This window comes from Ochotona princeps, chromosome 22 (assembly GCF_030435755.1).
Source record: "Ochotona princeps isolate mOchPri1 chromosome 22, mOchPri1.hap1, whole genome shotgun sequence".
NCBI classification, from domain to species: Eukaryota; Metazoa; Chordata; class Mammalia; order Lagomorpha; family Ochotonidae; genus Ochotona; species Ochotona princeps.
In genome coordinates, this window is record NC_080853.1 from 17,720,728 (window position 1) to 17,735,956 (window position 15,229).

Sequence of the window (15,229 nt, forward strand, 5' to 3'; positions counted from 1 at the left end):
GAGAAGGGCTGGTCTCTGTTTCTCAGGTGAATTCCTGCTTCATTTGAATTTTGTTTGGCTTAGCTGCTGTTTATTTAATATGGATTGTCATCCCCTACCCCACGTGTGTGTGCATTCCCTTTGTCCAGGGAACCTGGAGAGCCCTCCCGGCCTGGTGTCCTTGGCTGCCCAGCAGTGGTCAGTCTTCAGGAGATGCTCCGTCAAAGCGGACCCTTGATAACTTTGCCTTCTTTTTTCTCTCCCTTTTGGTTTTCTTCATTCCAGACTGTCCGTTCCAGATCTCACTCCAAACATTGGCCTTTTCTGGTACTTCTTTGCAGAGATGTTTGAGCACTTCAGCCTCTTCTTTGTATGTGTGTTTCAGATCAACGTTTTCTTCTACACCATTCCCTTAGCCATCAAGCTAAAGTAAGTGACGGGACCGGCATAGACCCCCAGCCCCCTTGACTTCACAGCTGCCCCTCACATGGGGAGTACCTGTTCTTAGGTTTTCAGCTGTTTTCTGGAGAGCACCTCCTCTCAGCTGCTTGGGTGCCTGTGGCCGGAGCCAGCAGTGGGGAGTCAAGGGCAGGCCAGGCTGCAACCCTAGGATTTATTCCTGGCCTAACTTTGAAGGGCTGGAGTACACTTACAGTTTCAGACAAGAGTAGGGATTGTTCTGATCTTTGACTCCCCTCTCCCCTCCCCCAGAAAGTATCCTGTCATCTTTATGGTTGTCCAGATTGCCACCATCTCCATCTTTTGGGAGGGGGGCGTTGAGGGTAAAAAGTGCATGTTTGGATTTCCTCTGTCAACAGCCCGATGACAGTTCACTCAGGGGATTCAGGAGCTCCGGTTAATCTGCTGATTTCCCTCAAAAGGGGATTCTTTATGGATCTCCTGTCTTCAACAAGCCATCTAACACCGATTGCGCCTGCCCCCACCCCAGCAGCACTAGGCTCTGTGAAAAACAATCACATGCAAGCCATGACCTTAGAGAGGTAGAAGCAGCTCCCAGAGCCAGCCAACCATTAAGCAGGGGAGTTGGAATTCAGTTTTGAACCTCCACTCATTCCCCTGCACCCCACCATGCTCCTGAGGCCAGCACTTGTAGACATCCAGAAGTGGTTCTGCTGTTGTAGCTTCAGAGAAGCTTGGCTCTGGAAAACCTTTATGAGCTGGGAATCCAAGTGCTGTGCAGACTCAGGCCATGGCATGTATGTGGGTGATGCTGAGGAGGACATGGTCCTGGCCTCTTCCTGTCCACTTCCCTTTAGCACTTGGCCGCTCTCAGAGGAGTGCTGAGATGGGGCTGGGAAGCCCAGCTCCCAGGAGAACTCTGAGGCATGTTACTCAGAGCAGTGTTGATTGTAGCTGGGCCCCAAGGCCAAGGCCCTGCTTACCAGCCCAGTCACCTCAGGGCCTCAGCATGAGGAGTGCAGTGATACAGCGCCTGCCGGGGAGGGAAGGGAGGCATTGTGAAGCTCACGGGAGGGGCTGCAGAAGAGGGCCACGCGCGGACCTCGGCATGAGTGGAATTTCAGCTGTCACTCATTACTGGTGTGTGACACTGTTTAGACTGTCACTGATGGAAGGGAACAGTAGTTGTTCCCGTTCTTTACGGTGGACATCTCTGTGCAGCTCTCTCTGGGTATCGGGGTGAGCAGATGTCACTGATCATATGATCAGTAGGAAGAGCCTTGGCATGAGGCCCTTCCTGTCCTGGGCCCAGTTGTCGTAGGGGCCCTGGGCGAGGGAGGCTGGTGATTACCCTGATGAGCAGTCACTTAAGCCCAACAATAAAGAAGGCTGACTTCATTTGTTTTCTTCCTCCCTGGTTCCTGGGACCAGAATTGGATGGGGTTTGGGAGGGTGGAGGGTGGTTTATAAATGGGAAATATCTCTGGGGGCTATTTCTCTGGAGTTTGTGGGGCTTGGCCCTTCTCACTGCATCTGAGCTGGCCTAGGCATGCCTTGTGGATGGCAGAGCCAGACCCTGCCTGGTCCTGTGGGGTGTATGTTTGGTTCATGAAGGGGTAGGGGATCAGAAATGTCTGGAGTGGGCCTGGTTCCTGACTTCTGTCTGTCTCCCCTTCCCCATCCAAGGGAGCACCCCATCTTCTTCATGTTCATCCAGATTGCCGTCATTGCCATCTTTAAGTCCTACCCAACTGTGGGGGATGTGGCGCTCTATATGGCCTTCTTCCCTGTGTGGAACCATCTCTACAGATGTGAGTACCCCTGCTCTCCTCCCTGGGAACATGGTTGGATCAGCCTGGCCCCGACCAGAAAAGCCAGAGAAAGTAGACCATGAGGATATGTCCTGGGGGTGGGGAGGGGGTCTGCCGGCCGGCAGCACTAGGGTGGGAGCTGAGGCATGGGTACCAGGACCAGTGATGATGATAAAAAATAAGTGCTGTGTACTGAACACTTACCTTGCAGCTGCCCACTGTGACTCAATGTTTTATCCATTAGCCAGTTTTCTCTTTTTTTTTTAATTAAAGATTTATGTATTTTATTGGGAAGGCAGATGTACAGAGAGGAGGAGAGACAGAGAGAAAGATCTTCTATCCGATGATTCACCCCCCCCCAAGTGGCCGCAACGGCCAGTGCTACACTGATCCAAAGCCAGGAGCCAGGAACTTCTTTCCGGGTCTCCCACGTGGGTGCAGGGTCCCAAGGCTTTGGGCCATCCTTGACTGCTTTCCCAGGCCACAAGCAGGGAGCTGGATGGGAAACAGGGCCGCCGGGAATAGAACCGGCGCCCATATGGGATCCTGGGGCATTCAAGGCGAGGATCTTAACCATTACGCTATCGCACCGGGCCCTAGCCAGTTTTATCTTTATGTCTACCCTAGAGATGGGTATCCTCGTGAGAAACCACAGGTGCAAAAAGGTAAAGCCACCTGCTTGAGCTGCGGATCTGTGACCTTCTGCCCAGTGTGCGCCCACAGGGCTTTCTGGGATGATGGGACTGTCGCTTCCTGTGCAGTCCAGTAGAACAACCATTAGTGTGACCAAGAAACTGGATTTGAAGGTGAACTTGAAGGGGCTATGTGTGTCTAAACGTTCGTGTTGGACAGCGCAACTCTAGGCCCAAGCATCATTCTGCTGTGACGCCCAGGGTTCCTAGAAGGCAGGTGCACAGCCCTGGATGGCCTGCCTCTGTGATGTCACTCATCCTCCTCAGGAGATGTCTCAGTGAGTTCCTCGGTGACTCCTTGCCCTCTCTGATGGCTCTTTTAGGGCTTTGGGGTCCCCCTTCACCTCTGTGTCCACAGCACTCAGGACTGAACCTGACACAGCTCAGCGAATGTTTGCAGAGAGGGAATGCTTTTTAAACATCGTGGAGTCCAACACCGCAAGACTCCCCACAGCAGAACAGAGAACAGCTGTGAAGCACTCCTTGCCAGCTGTGGGCACAAAGTAGGTGTCGAGAACGAATTCAGGTTTTAAGAGGAAGTCAGCCTTTGTTGTTGTTTTGGGGTTGTCTGGGTGTCAACCAGGAAGTGAAACTGACCAGCTGCTAGTTAAAAAAAAAAAAGGTACCTGTAGCAGCCGACCTCCCGGTGAAGGTAAACAGCCAAGTGGGTGGACTGAGCCTTGCTGCTCCTGCAGGTGACAGCGTAGTGGGACAGTGACTAGGCTGGCCTGCTGGGAGCAGGAAACAACTGCCTGTGACATCCGCATTGTCCAGAAGAGAATCACCCAGCCCAGTGGCTCCAAGTGAGCTTGGTGCTGATTGGTAGAGTGACCAGTGACACATCACAAGGCCACCAAAACATGTGGACTTGTCCAGATTTGTGACTGGGTGGGTCTTGGGGACGTTGCTTTCTTCTCCCAATTCAGAGATGTTTGTTTCTCAGCTCTGGCCCACTCAGGCTCAGTCACTATCTTTCATTCCAGACTGCTGAACCCAGTGTACAGACTGACTGGCATGTGTCTGAATCCTAGCCTTCCTCATTAATAGCTACATGCTGGCAGGCAAATGTTTTTAACCTCTCTGGGCCTTTGATTTATTTCATCTGTAAAATGAAGTGAGTGTCTTTCCTGGGTGTTTTAGGTTTGCGAAAGAATTATGAACTAGCACTGTAGTTACCATCAACCGTAGTAAGAATTCAGGACACCTTCCATGTAATTCCATGGTCAAATCTTCAGGCTTGGTAGCCAAAACAATTTGAATAAACATTTTTCAAAAATGTGCCTAATGAAGCACAAAAAAGAATATAGAGTTTCCAGAACCTGGCTTATGTAATAGATGCCCCTGCTGGCCGGTGGGGCAAGCGGTCTTCAGGTTCAATGTGCTGGAAGCTGCTACAGAAAACTGGGGTGCCAGTCCTTGGCCCCTGCTGTGGTAGCATGGAGTCCGCATCCCCGCCGAAGCTGGATGAGGTGGTCAGCGCACTAGCATGGCCTCCCTCCAGCCCCTGTCCGAGAGACCCGTGAGTGCACACTGAAGCCTGTAAGGCTGGGTTGGATCTGTTCAAGGTGGTTAGGAATTTAGTGTAAGCGCTAGCTGCCAGTGCTAATGGACCTGCTTGTATGTTTACCTTTCTGGTTTTTTCCTGCTCTGGTTAATGAGTGAAAGAGAGACCTGACCCTGCCCTGAGTACAGGCCCCAGGCGCTGGGCTCGCTGGAGCATGGGGCCAGGGTGAGTCACCGGACACCCAACTGTGGTGTTAGGGAGCAGCCTGCTGGCAGAGCCGGTGCCAGCCAGCGTGCAGCCATGCACCTGAAAAAACCGCTGTCAGAGTGCTGTGTGTGAGAGAGCAGCGTTGTGTTATTTTTATGAACTGTTGTTGATTAACAATACACATTATAAGGACTAACACTATGGTACATTCACATGACCTAGCATCTAGTTTAAGAAAGGAAGCATCACTGTGGCCTCTGAGAGTCCCAAATCTCTCCTGTGCCCCTCCTTATGAGTTTGTTATTCAAGTTAACATTTTCCTCCTGAATGCTTGAGGCTCAGAGGGGGCTGTGATCTTAGAGGGTTGGATAAACCACCCAGTGGCTGGGGAGGACCTGATCTTTTTTGGTCTAGCAAGTCTGACGAAGTGTGAATGCTTTTGTGTCCTTGGGCCCTGGTTACCTCTGACGCCTCCTGATAACTGGAACAAGCTGTCCTGTGCCCTGGGCCCCTAGCTCCATCTGCTCTGGCATCTAGCTTTAACCTGCTTGGCCCGTCAGCCAGCTAGAGTGAGCAGTGGCTCCCTGTTCCTGCAAAGGTCACCACAGGCCAGATGCCAACTGCGTGCTGCTGCCGAGGCCTCTGAGCACGTGGGAGTGTGCCTGTGCGGCCCAGAGGCTGCGTGTGAGCCTGTCTCCTTCCTTCACCCTGTCCCTGTCACCCCAGAGCACAGGGCCACCTGAGCACTGCTGTAGGAATAGTTTATATTTTCTACAGAATAATTTCTAGAGGATCAGAAAGAACCATTGAGAAATCCAAATGGTGATGATGTCATGAAGGAGCAGCAAACAGACCTGTTCTTCTAGAAAGATTGTTTAATAATAATAGTTGTAATAACAGCACTTCTTTGGGGGCTAGTGTTGTGGCATAGCAGGTAAAGCCAGCGTCTGTGATACCTACATCCCGTATAAGCACCATTTTGAGTCCCAGCTGCCCCGCCTCCAGTGCCCCTGGGAAGGCAGCAGAAGATAGCCCATGTCCTTGGGCCCCTCCCACCCACTCAGGAGACTCAGGTTCCAGGCCTTCGGCTTCAGCCTGGTCCAGTACCAGCTGTTGTAGCTATCTGGGGAGTGAATCAGCAGATGGAAAATCTTTCTCTGTCTGTAACCCTGCCTTTCAAATAAAGCAATGAAAAATCTAATAAAAGTTCATGAAAAATGGTATAAAATATTTGAAACTTTTAATGTTTTTATAACATGTATTTCCATTAACTTTTTAAAAATTTGTTCATGAATTTCCTTTTTTTGTTAAAGATTTATTTATTTTATTACAAAGTCAGATATACACAGAGGAGGAGAGACAGAGAGGAAGATCTTCCGTCCGATGATTCACTCCCCAAGTGAGCCGCAACGGGCCGGTGCGTGCCGATCCGAAGCCGGGAACCTGGAACCTCTTCCGGGTCTCCCACGCGGGTGCAGTGTCCCAATGCATTGGGCCGTCCTCAACTGCTTTCCCAGGCCACCAGCAGGGAGCTGGATGGGAAGTGGAGCAGCTGGGATTAGAACCGGCGGCCATATGGGATGCTGGTATGTTCAAGGCGAGGACTTTAGCCGCTAGGCCATGGCGCTGGGCCCGAATTTCCTATTTCTTTGCAACCAAGTCAGCTTATGTTTTTTTTTTTTTTTAAAGATTTATTTTATTTTTATTACAAAGTCAGATATACTGAGAGAAGGAGGGATAGAGAGGACGTGGAGCCACCGGGATTAGAACCAGCGGCCATATGGGATCAAGGCGAGGACCTTAGCCACTAGGCCACGCTGCCAAGCCCAGCTTATGTTTTAAATGTATTTTCCAAAAGCTTTCTGAAGTACTCTCACACATCTGTGCCTTTTGCCCATTCTGTAATCTACACAACACTGCTCTTAAATTGGCATTTTAAGGCTTGGCATTAGTAGTCTAGTGGCTAAAGTCCTCGTCCTGCATCCTCTGGGATCCCATATGGCCACTGGTTCTAATCCCGGCAGCTCCACTTCCCATCCAGCTCCCTGCTTGTGGCCTGGGAAAGCAGTCGAGGACGGCCCAAAGCCTTAGGACCCTGCACCCATGTGGGAGACCTGGAGGAGACTTCAGGCTCCTGGCTTTGGATTGGCTCAGCTTTGGCTGTTGCAGCCACTTGGGGAGTGAACTGGCAGATGGGGGTGTTTCTTTCTGTCTCTCTTGGCTCTGTGGATCTGACTTTCCAGTAAAAGTAAAATAAATAGTTAAAATAAATAAATTGGAATTTTAGAGATGAGAAAGCCAGGGCTTAGCCTTGCTAATAAATGACAGAACAGGACTTCTCACCAGGGTCTCTCCGAGGTCCAGTGTGTGCCCTGCCAACGCCGCCTGTCTGCCTGTGGGCCCCCCTTGGGTAACAGGTCCCTCCTGTGCCTCAGGGTGTGCCCAAGAGGGAGGGCGTCAAAAAGATCTTCAGGTCATCCTCTGCGGAAGAGAAAGGAACACTTAAAGAACAGGGGAGACCTGTCCCACTAAGTAGGGAGGAAGGACAGTGTGTCCCGAAGACCCTGGGCTGTGGCACCTTGGGACTCGCTGTGGCTGATGCTGCAGTTCCCACTCACAATCCAGGTTGGCTCAGTCAGGGAAAATGGAGGCATTTACCCTCCGTGTCCTTAAATACCAGGGAAAGGGGCATCATGTTCCTAAGGCGCCCAGAGGCACTCTGGGCATTGCTAACTATAGCAGATGGGCCAGTACAGCTCACGGTGAGAGGTGAAAATCCAGATCTAGGCATTTCCATCAGCTCCAAGCCTGAGGAACCATTGACTCGGGGGTCTGCAGTCCATCTCCTCTCACCCCAGTGTCTCTGGGGGCTCTGCTTTTGAGGTGCACACAGCTCTCCCTGGGCCATCTCAACAAGAAGAGGATGCCCCAGGGAGCACTGGACTAACAGTGGCCATCTGTCTTTGCAGTCCTGCGGAACATCTTTGTCCTCACCTGCATTATTATCGTCTGTTCCCTGCTCTTCCCTGTGCTGTGGCACCTGTGGATTTATGCGGGAAGTGCCAACTCTAACTTCTTTTATGCCATCACCCTGACCTTCAATGTTGGGCAGGTAAGAGTTGAGGGCTGCCTGGGGACAGGGATTCATTTTGAAGCTTTGGGTGTCCAACCAAGGGCCTGATTCTGCCTCCTAAGGCTGGGTATATGAAAGGAGAGACAATCCCTCCATGCCTGCCCACATCCCCAATCCCTGCCAAGACGCTCATATTTCAGTAGAGAGAAGGAATAAAGAACGCTGAAGTGAAGTTTGGCAGGCATTTGCTGAGAACCATGCAGTGCCACTGCCTCCCTAGGAACACAGTGTTAGCCCTGCTTTACAAATGGGAGTGGAGACCATCCCTTGCCCAAGGTCATTGAAGTACCCCAGAGCCAAACTCAGGTGACGCTTGACTTCTGAGGCTCTCTTTCTCTGTGTGAGGCACCCTCAGAGAGTGCTCGGAGTGAGGTGGGAACAGCAGGGGCAAGGTGGGAGGCTGAGAGGTGCTCTGGGCTATTACATGAGTCAAGCATCGTGGTGGGCTGGGAATAGTGAAGAAGGGGCTGTGAGGGTCATGGAGTGGAGTCCAACCTTGAACCTGGCCCTTTCCCTGACCTGGGGAAACCTGAGCCTCCACAGAGCAGGGATCACTAACCTCAAAGTCCCCTGGGAAGCTTGGGGAGAATCCGGAGTCCTTTTTAACATGTTTAAAATTCTTTAACTCTGTGGTTGTGACTGTTAGAGCCACATGGCTTTGGGATGTATCCGTGTGTTTTAATGGAAATTGAACCGACTGTCATTCAGAATATCAATTTAGTGTAGAAAACATGGTCAGAAATTTGTGTTTCAACGAGTTCTCTTGGGAGGTTCCGTGGCAGGGGCTCCAGTTAGCGCCCCCACTGTAGCATCGTCCAGCCTCCTCTAAGTTCCCTCATCCAGGTTAGGCTCTGTCCTCATCTTTGAGGCCTTGAGAAAGTCAGTCGTAGCATGGATCATTTCACTGGCCACGGGCACAGCCAGCTGCTGCCCGGTGTAGTGGACAGGATGGGAAGCAGGCTCACTGAAAGAGTTGGGGTGAGGAACAGTGAGTGGTTCTCCAAGGTCAGCTAATGAGTCTGAAGAAGGGAGTTCAGGCTTTGTCAGTGAGTGATGGGACTGGTGTTTTCTGTATGGATGTTTCTGGAGGCTTAATATCCAGCCCAACTGTTCCTCTTGGTTGGTGAACAGCAAGAAGAGAAATAATTGGGTTGCAGGCAGGGAGCCCCTTTGGCCTGCATGGCAGTTGCTGGTGGTGCGTGTGCAGTGTCTCCTGCCTGTGTCCCATGCAGGCCGTCATCTCCAGGATGCAGCTGCATAGCTCCAGGAATCCCAGTTTTGTGCTGGCTCTGCTCTCTTGCTGGAATCCACCTACTTTTCCTTATATCCCAGGAGTCCTGGACCTCCCCTTGGCCAGTTCCTTGAAATAGCCCATGGCCTGTTGTTTTGAGTCTCCAGTTTGAGTCAGAATATGCAATTGCAGTGACAAGCATCCGTGCAGCTTGGCAGATGAGCGCGCTCTCCGCTGTGGCTGCCTACAAGACAGGGTCTCGTAAATGGTAGAAGGGATGTCTGTAAGTGCTTGGGTGCCTCCACAGGCAGGAAAAATGAACTTTGGAAAAAGAAGGATTGGAATTGCAAATGCAAACCAAGGGCAGGTATATCAAGTGTATTGGTGGCTGAGTTAGAGAGAAAAACCAAATGAATGCTTGGCATTCATTCTTACCATTTTAAGAATCTCTCAGTGGGTTTTACTTAGCTAGGGATGCTGTGTCCCTTGCTGGAGCGCTGTTTCAAGCCCAAGCTCCTCTACCTGTGGTCCAGCTGCCTGCTAACACCTCTGGGAAAGCAGTGAAGATCCAAGTACTTGGGCCTCTGTATCCACGTGGAAGGGAGACTTGGATAGAATTTTTGGTTCGTGACTTTGACCTGGCCCAGTCCTGGCTGTTTGTAACCACTGGTGAGTGAACCAGTGGATAGAAAATCTGTTTCTCTGAAGCTCTGCTTTTCAAATAAATAATAAAAATCTTTTTAAAACCTCCTGTCTACTCCCTAAATACCCACAATGGTCAGGACTGGGCTGGGCCAAAGCCAGGCGCCGTGAACTCAATCCAGGCCTCCCACAGATGGCAGGGACCCAGTTACTTGCAGGGTCTGCATTGGCTGGAGAATAGAGATTGGAGACAGAACCGGGACTTGAACCCAAATACTATGACTTGTTGTTTTTTAGTGGCATTGTGGCATCCCATAGGACATATTATAATGTATTTGGTAGGGATACCTTGTTAATGGGCATTGAGTTTGCTCAAGGTTAAGGAATGGCCTTGCATTTCTCTCTACATACTTGTGCACACAGTGTTTTTCAGGATAGATTTCAGGCTGTGAGATTTCTTGGGTTGGAGGGAATATGCATGTTCTGTCTCCAGGAGGTATTGTCAAAGGTCCCTTTAGTCTGTACTGCCCCCAGGTCTCCAAGCAAGGTTTGCTAGTGACTTCTAAGCTGGCACATTGTTTGGACACCTGGCACACCTAGGTCATTGATTTCTTTGGGTGTGAGCTCCGTGTCTGAGCCACAAACACAGATGCTTCTTGGGGCTGCCGGCTTTGGGCCTTGACCCTGCTGCTTCCACACCACTAAATCAGTGTGTCAGACAGCAAGAGTTGCTCCCCAGGGCCCAGTCCTGTGTCCACGTGACTCAAAGTAAGTGCTTCCGTTAAGATGTGCTGTATTCAGGGACTTGTCTTCAATCCCGCAGCCTGCGCTTCTGAGCACTTCTGTCTGGGAAGGTGTGTCCTGTTCACCTGGCCTCATTCTTCCTCCCCTGGTAAAGCAGATCAGAGCTGTCCTGGTAACTAGGTAGAAATGCACATTTCAAGCATGTACCCAGAGCCTGGATTGTCCTTGTTCAAATCAGGAGCTAAATGTGAAGTAAATGTTGCCTGTAGGTTTTTTCCCAGGTCTTACTCTGTTTGAGATCATCAGTGCCAAACCCTGACACAAAACAGATTATATATAGATTGTTAGTTACCCCAGCCAGCAAACCAGTGGCTAAGGCCCCTCCCCTCCCCCTGGTGGTCAATAAGGATGTTTCAGGATGTGGCGCAGGTCATCTGCTAATTAGGATTGTGTCTCGGAGTCAGTAACAGGAAATGGCACAGCACAGAACCCATGAGTGTGCTTGGTGTTGGAGTTCCCACCTCCCATGCAGTGAGGGTCAGCTGCACCTTTAGCCTGCCTTGGCCTGGGAGGCAGTGAGGGCAGCAGACCCTGGGGCAGAGTCCCAGACAACCTTCAGTCCCGGAAACTAGGGGGCAGGGGGAATGGTCTCCCTCCACTTCTCTTCTTCTTCTTCTTCTTCTTTTTTTTTTAATTTATTTTTATCCTTTCGTGGGTCAGCGATCAGTAGAAACAAGATTGATGGGTAAACATCAAGGAACTGAAGGGTAGCTTTTTTAGAATAAGGTAAAATATCCAATTCACTATTAAAAATAAGGACATAATGAGAGCTTCTCTCTAAAATTATGATTGATAAAGGCTCCTTTTTAAAGGGAACTTCTTCCTGGGGCCAGCCCCAGCCATGTGTGGTCCTGTCCTTCTTCTGGATCACGTGTTTGTGTGACTTTCTGGACTTGTTCCTGAGCATTTGTGTATGCTCATAGAAAGTGTGTGTGTGTGTGTGTGTGTGTGTGTGTGTGTGTGTGTGGTTATTGGTACGATGATGAAAGTGTGACTTTCCAGCAAAACATCTTTCTATGCTCACGGATGAGAGGGGGGCCTCCTTTCGAAGCCCTGCATAGGAGGACCCACCACACTTGGTGCAGCCGGTCCCCTTATTGACAACCCTGTGGGTGATTTTTCTTGTAAGGAATCCCTTTAATCTCCTTAAGGGACCCTTGAGGGAAGCACTGCACGTGTCTGTTGGTGCAGCCGTTGAAGCTGAAGCCAGGAAGGGCTGGAGACACCGGAGTCCCAAAGCTAGGAGAGGGTGTGTTTATTCAGTCTTGTTTATTGCATCATCTTAGTAAACCATGAGTCCCATTAGGGCAGGCCCGGCAGCTGTGTCCTCAGCATCAAGAATAACACCAAGTGACTCATTACAGGTGACCGAATGGAATGAGCCCGGATCCGAGTTTGTGTTTTACGACCAGTCATTAACATAGCTCCATAGGGCATACCTTCCAGTTCCAGCCTCTGAGCATCAGAACTGTGAAAGGGCCTCTGGGCTTAAGACCCCTTCCTCTCTCACCAGCCTCCAGGGAGGGGCCAGCCTCCTCCCTGCCGGGCACACCTTGCATATAGATACAGGGCGGGCCCTGCTGGGGCCAACCCTACAGCCCTGTGCAGGATGCACTGATCCCCCATATGAATGAAGCCAAGTCCCCTCTCCTGTGTTGCCGCTCAGGTGGCCTGTTGTGCCATTCTGGGAGTGGGACCAGTGAGGAGATGTTTGGGGATGTGCGGAGAGGGTCTTTCTGTGGCTGGGTGGTGTGTAGCCTCTGTTCGTATTTGGCTGCAAGATCCCATTCAGGTCTGTGTTTTGGAAGATCTGGGCCCCTGGACGTGAGGTGCCCATGGCCTGGTCCTCGTCAGCTGGGTGAGCGTGTTTCCTTTGCTGTGCTCAACTGGTGGCAGTCTGTCAAGGTCTCAGTTCATTCCTTTGTCCCTTCAGTGGTCAGCATTCCAAGCTTGTCTCGGGCTCATCCCCCAGGAGCCAGAGTGACTGGTAAGGCCCAGGGTGACTATAGCAGACAAGGGTAGCAGGAAGGCTGGGCTTTGGGAGCTCTGCCTGTCTGGCTGGCCCTCCCTGAGTCACATCACTCCTTGAGGGTTACTTTATTTATAAATATTAACTTTCATGCGCCAGGTTATCCACTGGGGCTGATGAGACATAGTCCTGCTTCTAGGGAGCCCATGGAGGGAAAGAAACAGAAGCAGCCTGGGCAGCTCGCCTCTGAAGGAGCCAGAATAGCAAAGAGAAGCCAGAGCTGAGTGGAGTCTTGAGGGAAGTTCTGGATCTAAGCAGGTTCTAAAGAGACTTGGCTGTGGGAGAGGGGGGAGGAATGCTGTGTGCTCTCCGTGGCTCTGGCTGTTCCTCCTGATAATGAGTGGGGCCGTTTCAGGCCAGCAGTGTGGAGCCACACGGCCCACAGGACCCTGTGATGCTGATGTCCAGGCCAAGCCTCGGGCTTTAAGCTGGGACCAAATCTTGGCAGATTCCTATTCTGGAAACCTCCTTCAGCCAGGACAGGAAGAGGTGAGGGGTTTGAGTGGAATTCAGACCAGCACCAGGGAGCAGGCTGGCTGTTGAGGTCTGGAGGGAGGTGAGGGAAGCCTGTTTCTTCAACCTGGGATGGTGGTTTTAAGGACTTGGGGCAAGTGCCATATGGGGGTGGGCAGTTAAGATGCCTGCATCCCTTATCCAAGTGCTTAAGTTACACCCCGACAGGCAGCCAGCGATAGCTAAGGTAGGTGGTTCCCACCACTCACCTGCAAGTTTGGGGTTGACTCCCTAGCTTGCAGCTTAGGCGCTCGCCCAGCTGCTTTGTCCTGAAGGCCTTTGGGAAGTAGGCCCATGAGGTACACACTTGCTCTTTCATTCTTTTCCATCTCCTAACCAGAGGATGACTGTGTTCCAGCTCCCATCCTTCCTTCTTCCTTCCCTCTCTGTCTCTGCTCAAAACAAATGAACCAGCCAACCCAGAACCATTTCAGGTTCCTAACCAGATAATCTGAGGGTCTGATTCTGTATGAATCCAGCTGGAAAAGAATAGTTGTTAAAGAAGAAAATGCTGCTTTTGTAACCTTGGTCTTCAGGCTTACCTTGTGACCCTGCAGCCCGTAGGGGTGAGGTCCAGCAGTGTTGCCACTTTCAAGCTGGAGGGTGGAGTGCTGTCTGCTCTGGCATAGCTCCATTCAGGCAGTGCTTTGGCAGCTCATGCCAGAGCCCCATCCAGTCCCACAGCTGGACACCAGCCTCCTCTCCCCTCAGTTTCCTGCTGCCCAGTGTCAGCAGGACGACCCTGGGTGCTGGCACCTGCTTCTCCAGAGGCCTTGAGGCAGCTGTTCTCTGTGGTTTTACACAGCTTCAAGTTGAGTTAACGACCGTCAATGATTTGGAAGGTCCCCATGCTCATTCTCTTTAGAAAGTAAAGCTGAATGGCAGTTGTAAGATGGGAGAATAGCAGCGTGGACGGATGGTGGTTTGTGAAGTGTCATGCCTAGTCTGTGGGTGTAGACCCTGAGGCGCTGTGGGTGTAGACCCTGAGAACTCAGGATTAGGCTTCAGGCAGGACTGAAGGTCAGGCTCGGGGCAAAACCCTCTCAGAGTTTCCAGGTGTCTGTTCGGGGATTCCCAGCCCCATCCACGAGCGTCGTGAGTGTTGGCAGGTTGTTTGACAGAGGGCACTGGCAGGTGCTTGGGAAGCGTCTCTGTCCCCCACCCTGCAGCAGAGTGTGTTCTGGCAGTTCGGTTCCATTTCTGCCCCGGCCATCTCTGTCCCCACTGCCCTTTTATCATCTTCCCGTGACCCAGAGGGAATGCTGTGAGTGAGGGCCGGAATCCCACCAAGCCATCCTTGTAGGGCAGTGCTGAGAGGATAGTTCTGGGCAGGTCACATGCCAGCCAGTTGGTGGTAAGGCCAGTGGGAAGTGATTCACCTCGAGATCACATACCTGAGCGTGCTGAGAGGACATCTCCGAGGAGCACGTGATTTCTCTGGGAGGACGAGCTGGGGCTGCTGGGTACGTGTGTGTGGGAAGGTCAGGGGGCCTCCCAGCAAGGGGGGACTGTGGGAGGGAGAGAAATGGAGTGAGGGAGAGTTTGCAAAAGGAGAAGAAATTGATGGGACTTGATGACCTGTGAAATGGGAGACAGACAGACCCTGGGCTGGGGCTGCTCCCAAGAATAAGCCCTCGAGCCACTGGCATATTCTGAGCCCGAGTCTGACGATCGTGAGCAACAGGTGGGAACTTGGCACTCCGACTTCACAAGGGAGGGAATGCAGCTTGTGGAACAGGCAGTGCCCTGGCCAGAGCCTCATGGGCATTAGCTGGGCCAAGTCCACCACCCCTTGCCCACTTGCATGGCACAGCCTGGACAGAGGGATCCTGGATCTCGCAGCTGCTGTCTTGGCTGAGTCCTGGGGCCTTTGGGAAATCCCTTCTCCTTACAGCCCGAACAGAAAGCCCCAGGTCTGAAGAGTTTGTCTCAGCCAGCCTGCCCGCAGCCCCAGGCTTCCCTCAGAGAGCCAGGTCTCCCAGGGGGCTGGTGCCCACTCAGGACTGCATGTCCACGCGCCTTCAGCGGCTTGTTCCCCTGCCCTCTTTATTAGGCAAATATTGGTGCACGGTAATGTTGAGATTTCACAACCTCCAGACAACACCTGGACTCTGACATTGGACTGTACTTGTTGGATCAGCTCATTTTTAAAAATGTGTTCCAAATCGAGGTGAACAGCATACTTCCTGCTAAATACTTTAGTGTGCATGTCATTAGCTAGAATTCAATATTTATTCTTTCCTAAGCTTTACATATACTGAAAA

The 15,229-nt window shown here is 51.5% G+C and overlaps 1 protein-coding gene across 2 annotated transcripts in view; it reads left to right on the forward strand.

Moving 5' to 3' along the window:
* PIGU (phosphatidylinositol glycan anchor biosynthesis class U) overlaps nt 1–15,229 on the forward strand; it is an 81,855-nt gene that overhangs the window by 61,698 nt on the left and 4,928 nt on the right. For both annotated transcript variants that reach the window (XR_009247427.1, XM_004585741.4), the window contains exons 9-11: nt 265–408; nt 2,086–2,210; nt 7,583–7,725. Coding sequence is in view for 1 of the 2 variants with exons in the window: in XM_004585741.4 (XP_004585798.2) it covers nt 265–408; nt 2,086–2,210; nt 7,583–7,725 (412 nt within the window). In the remaining variant the exon portion in view is untranslated. The remainder of the gene's footprint in view (nt 1–264; nt 409–2,085; nt 2,211–7,582; nt 7,726–15,229) is intronic.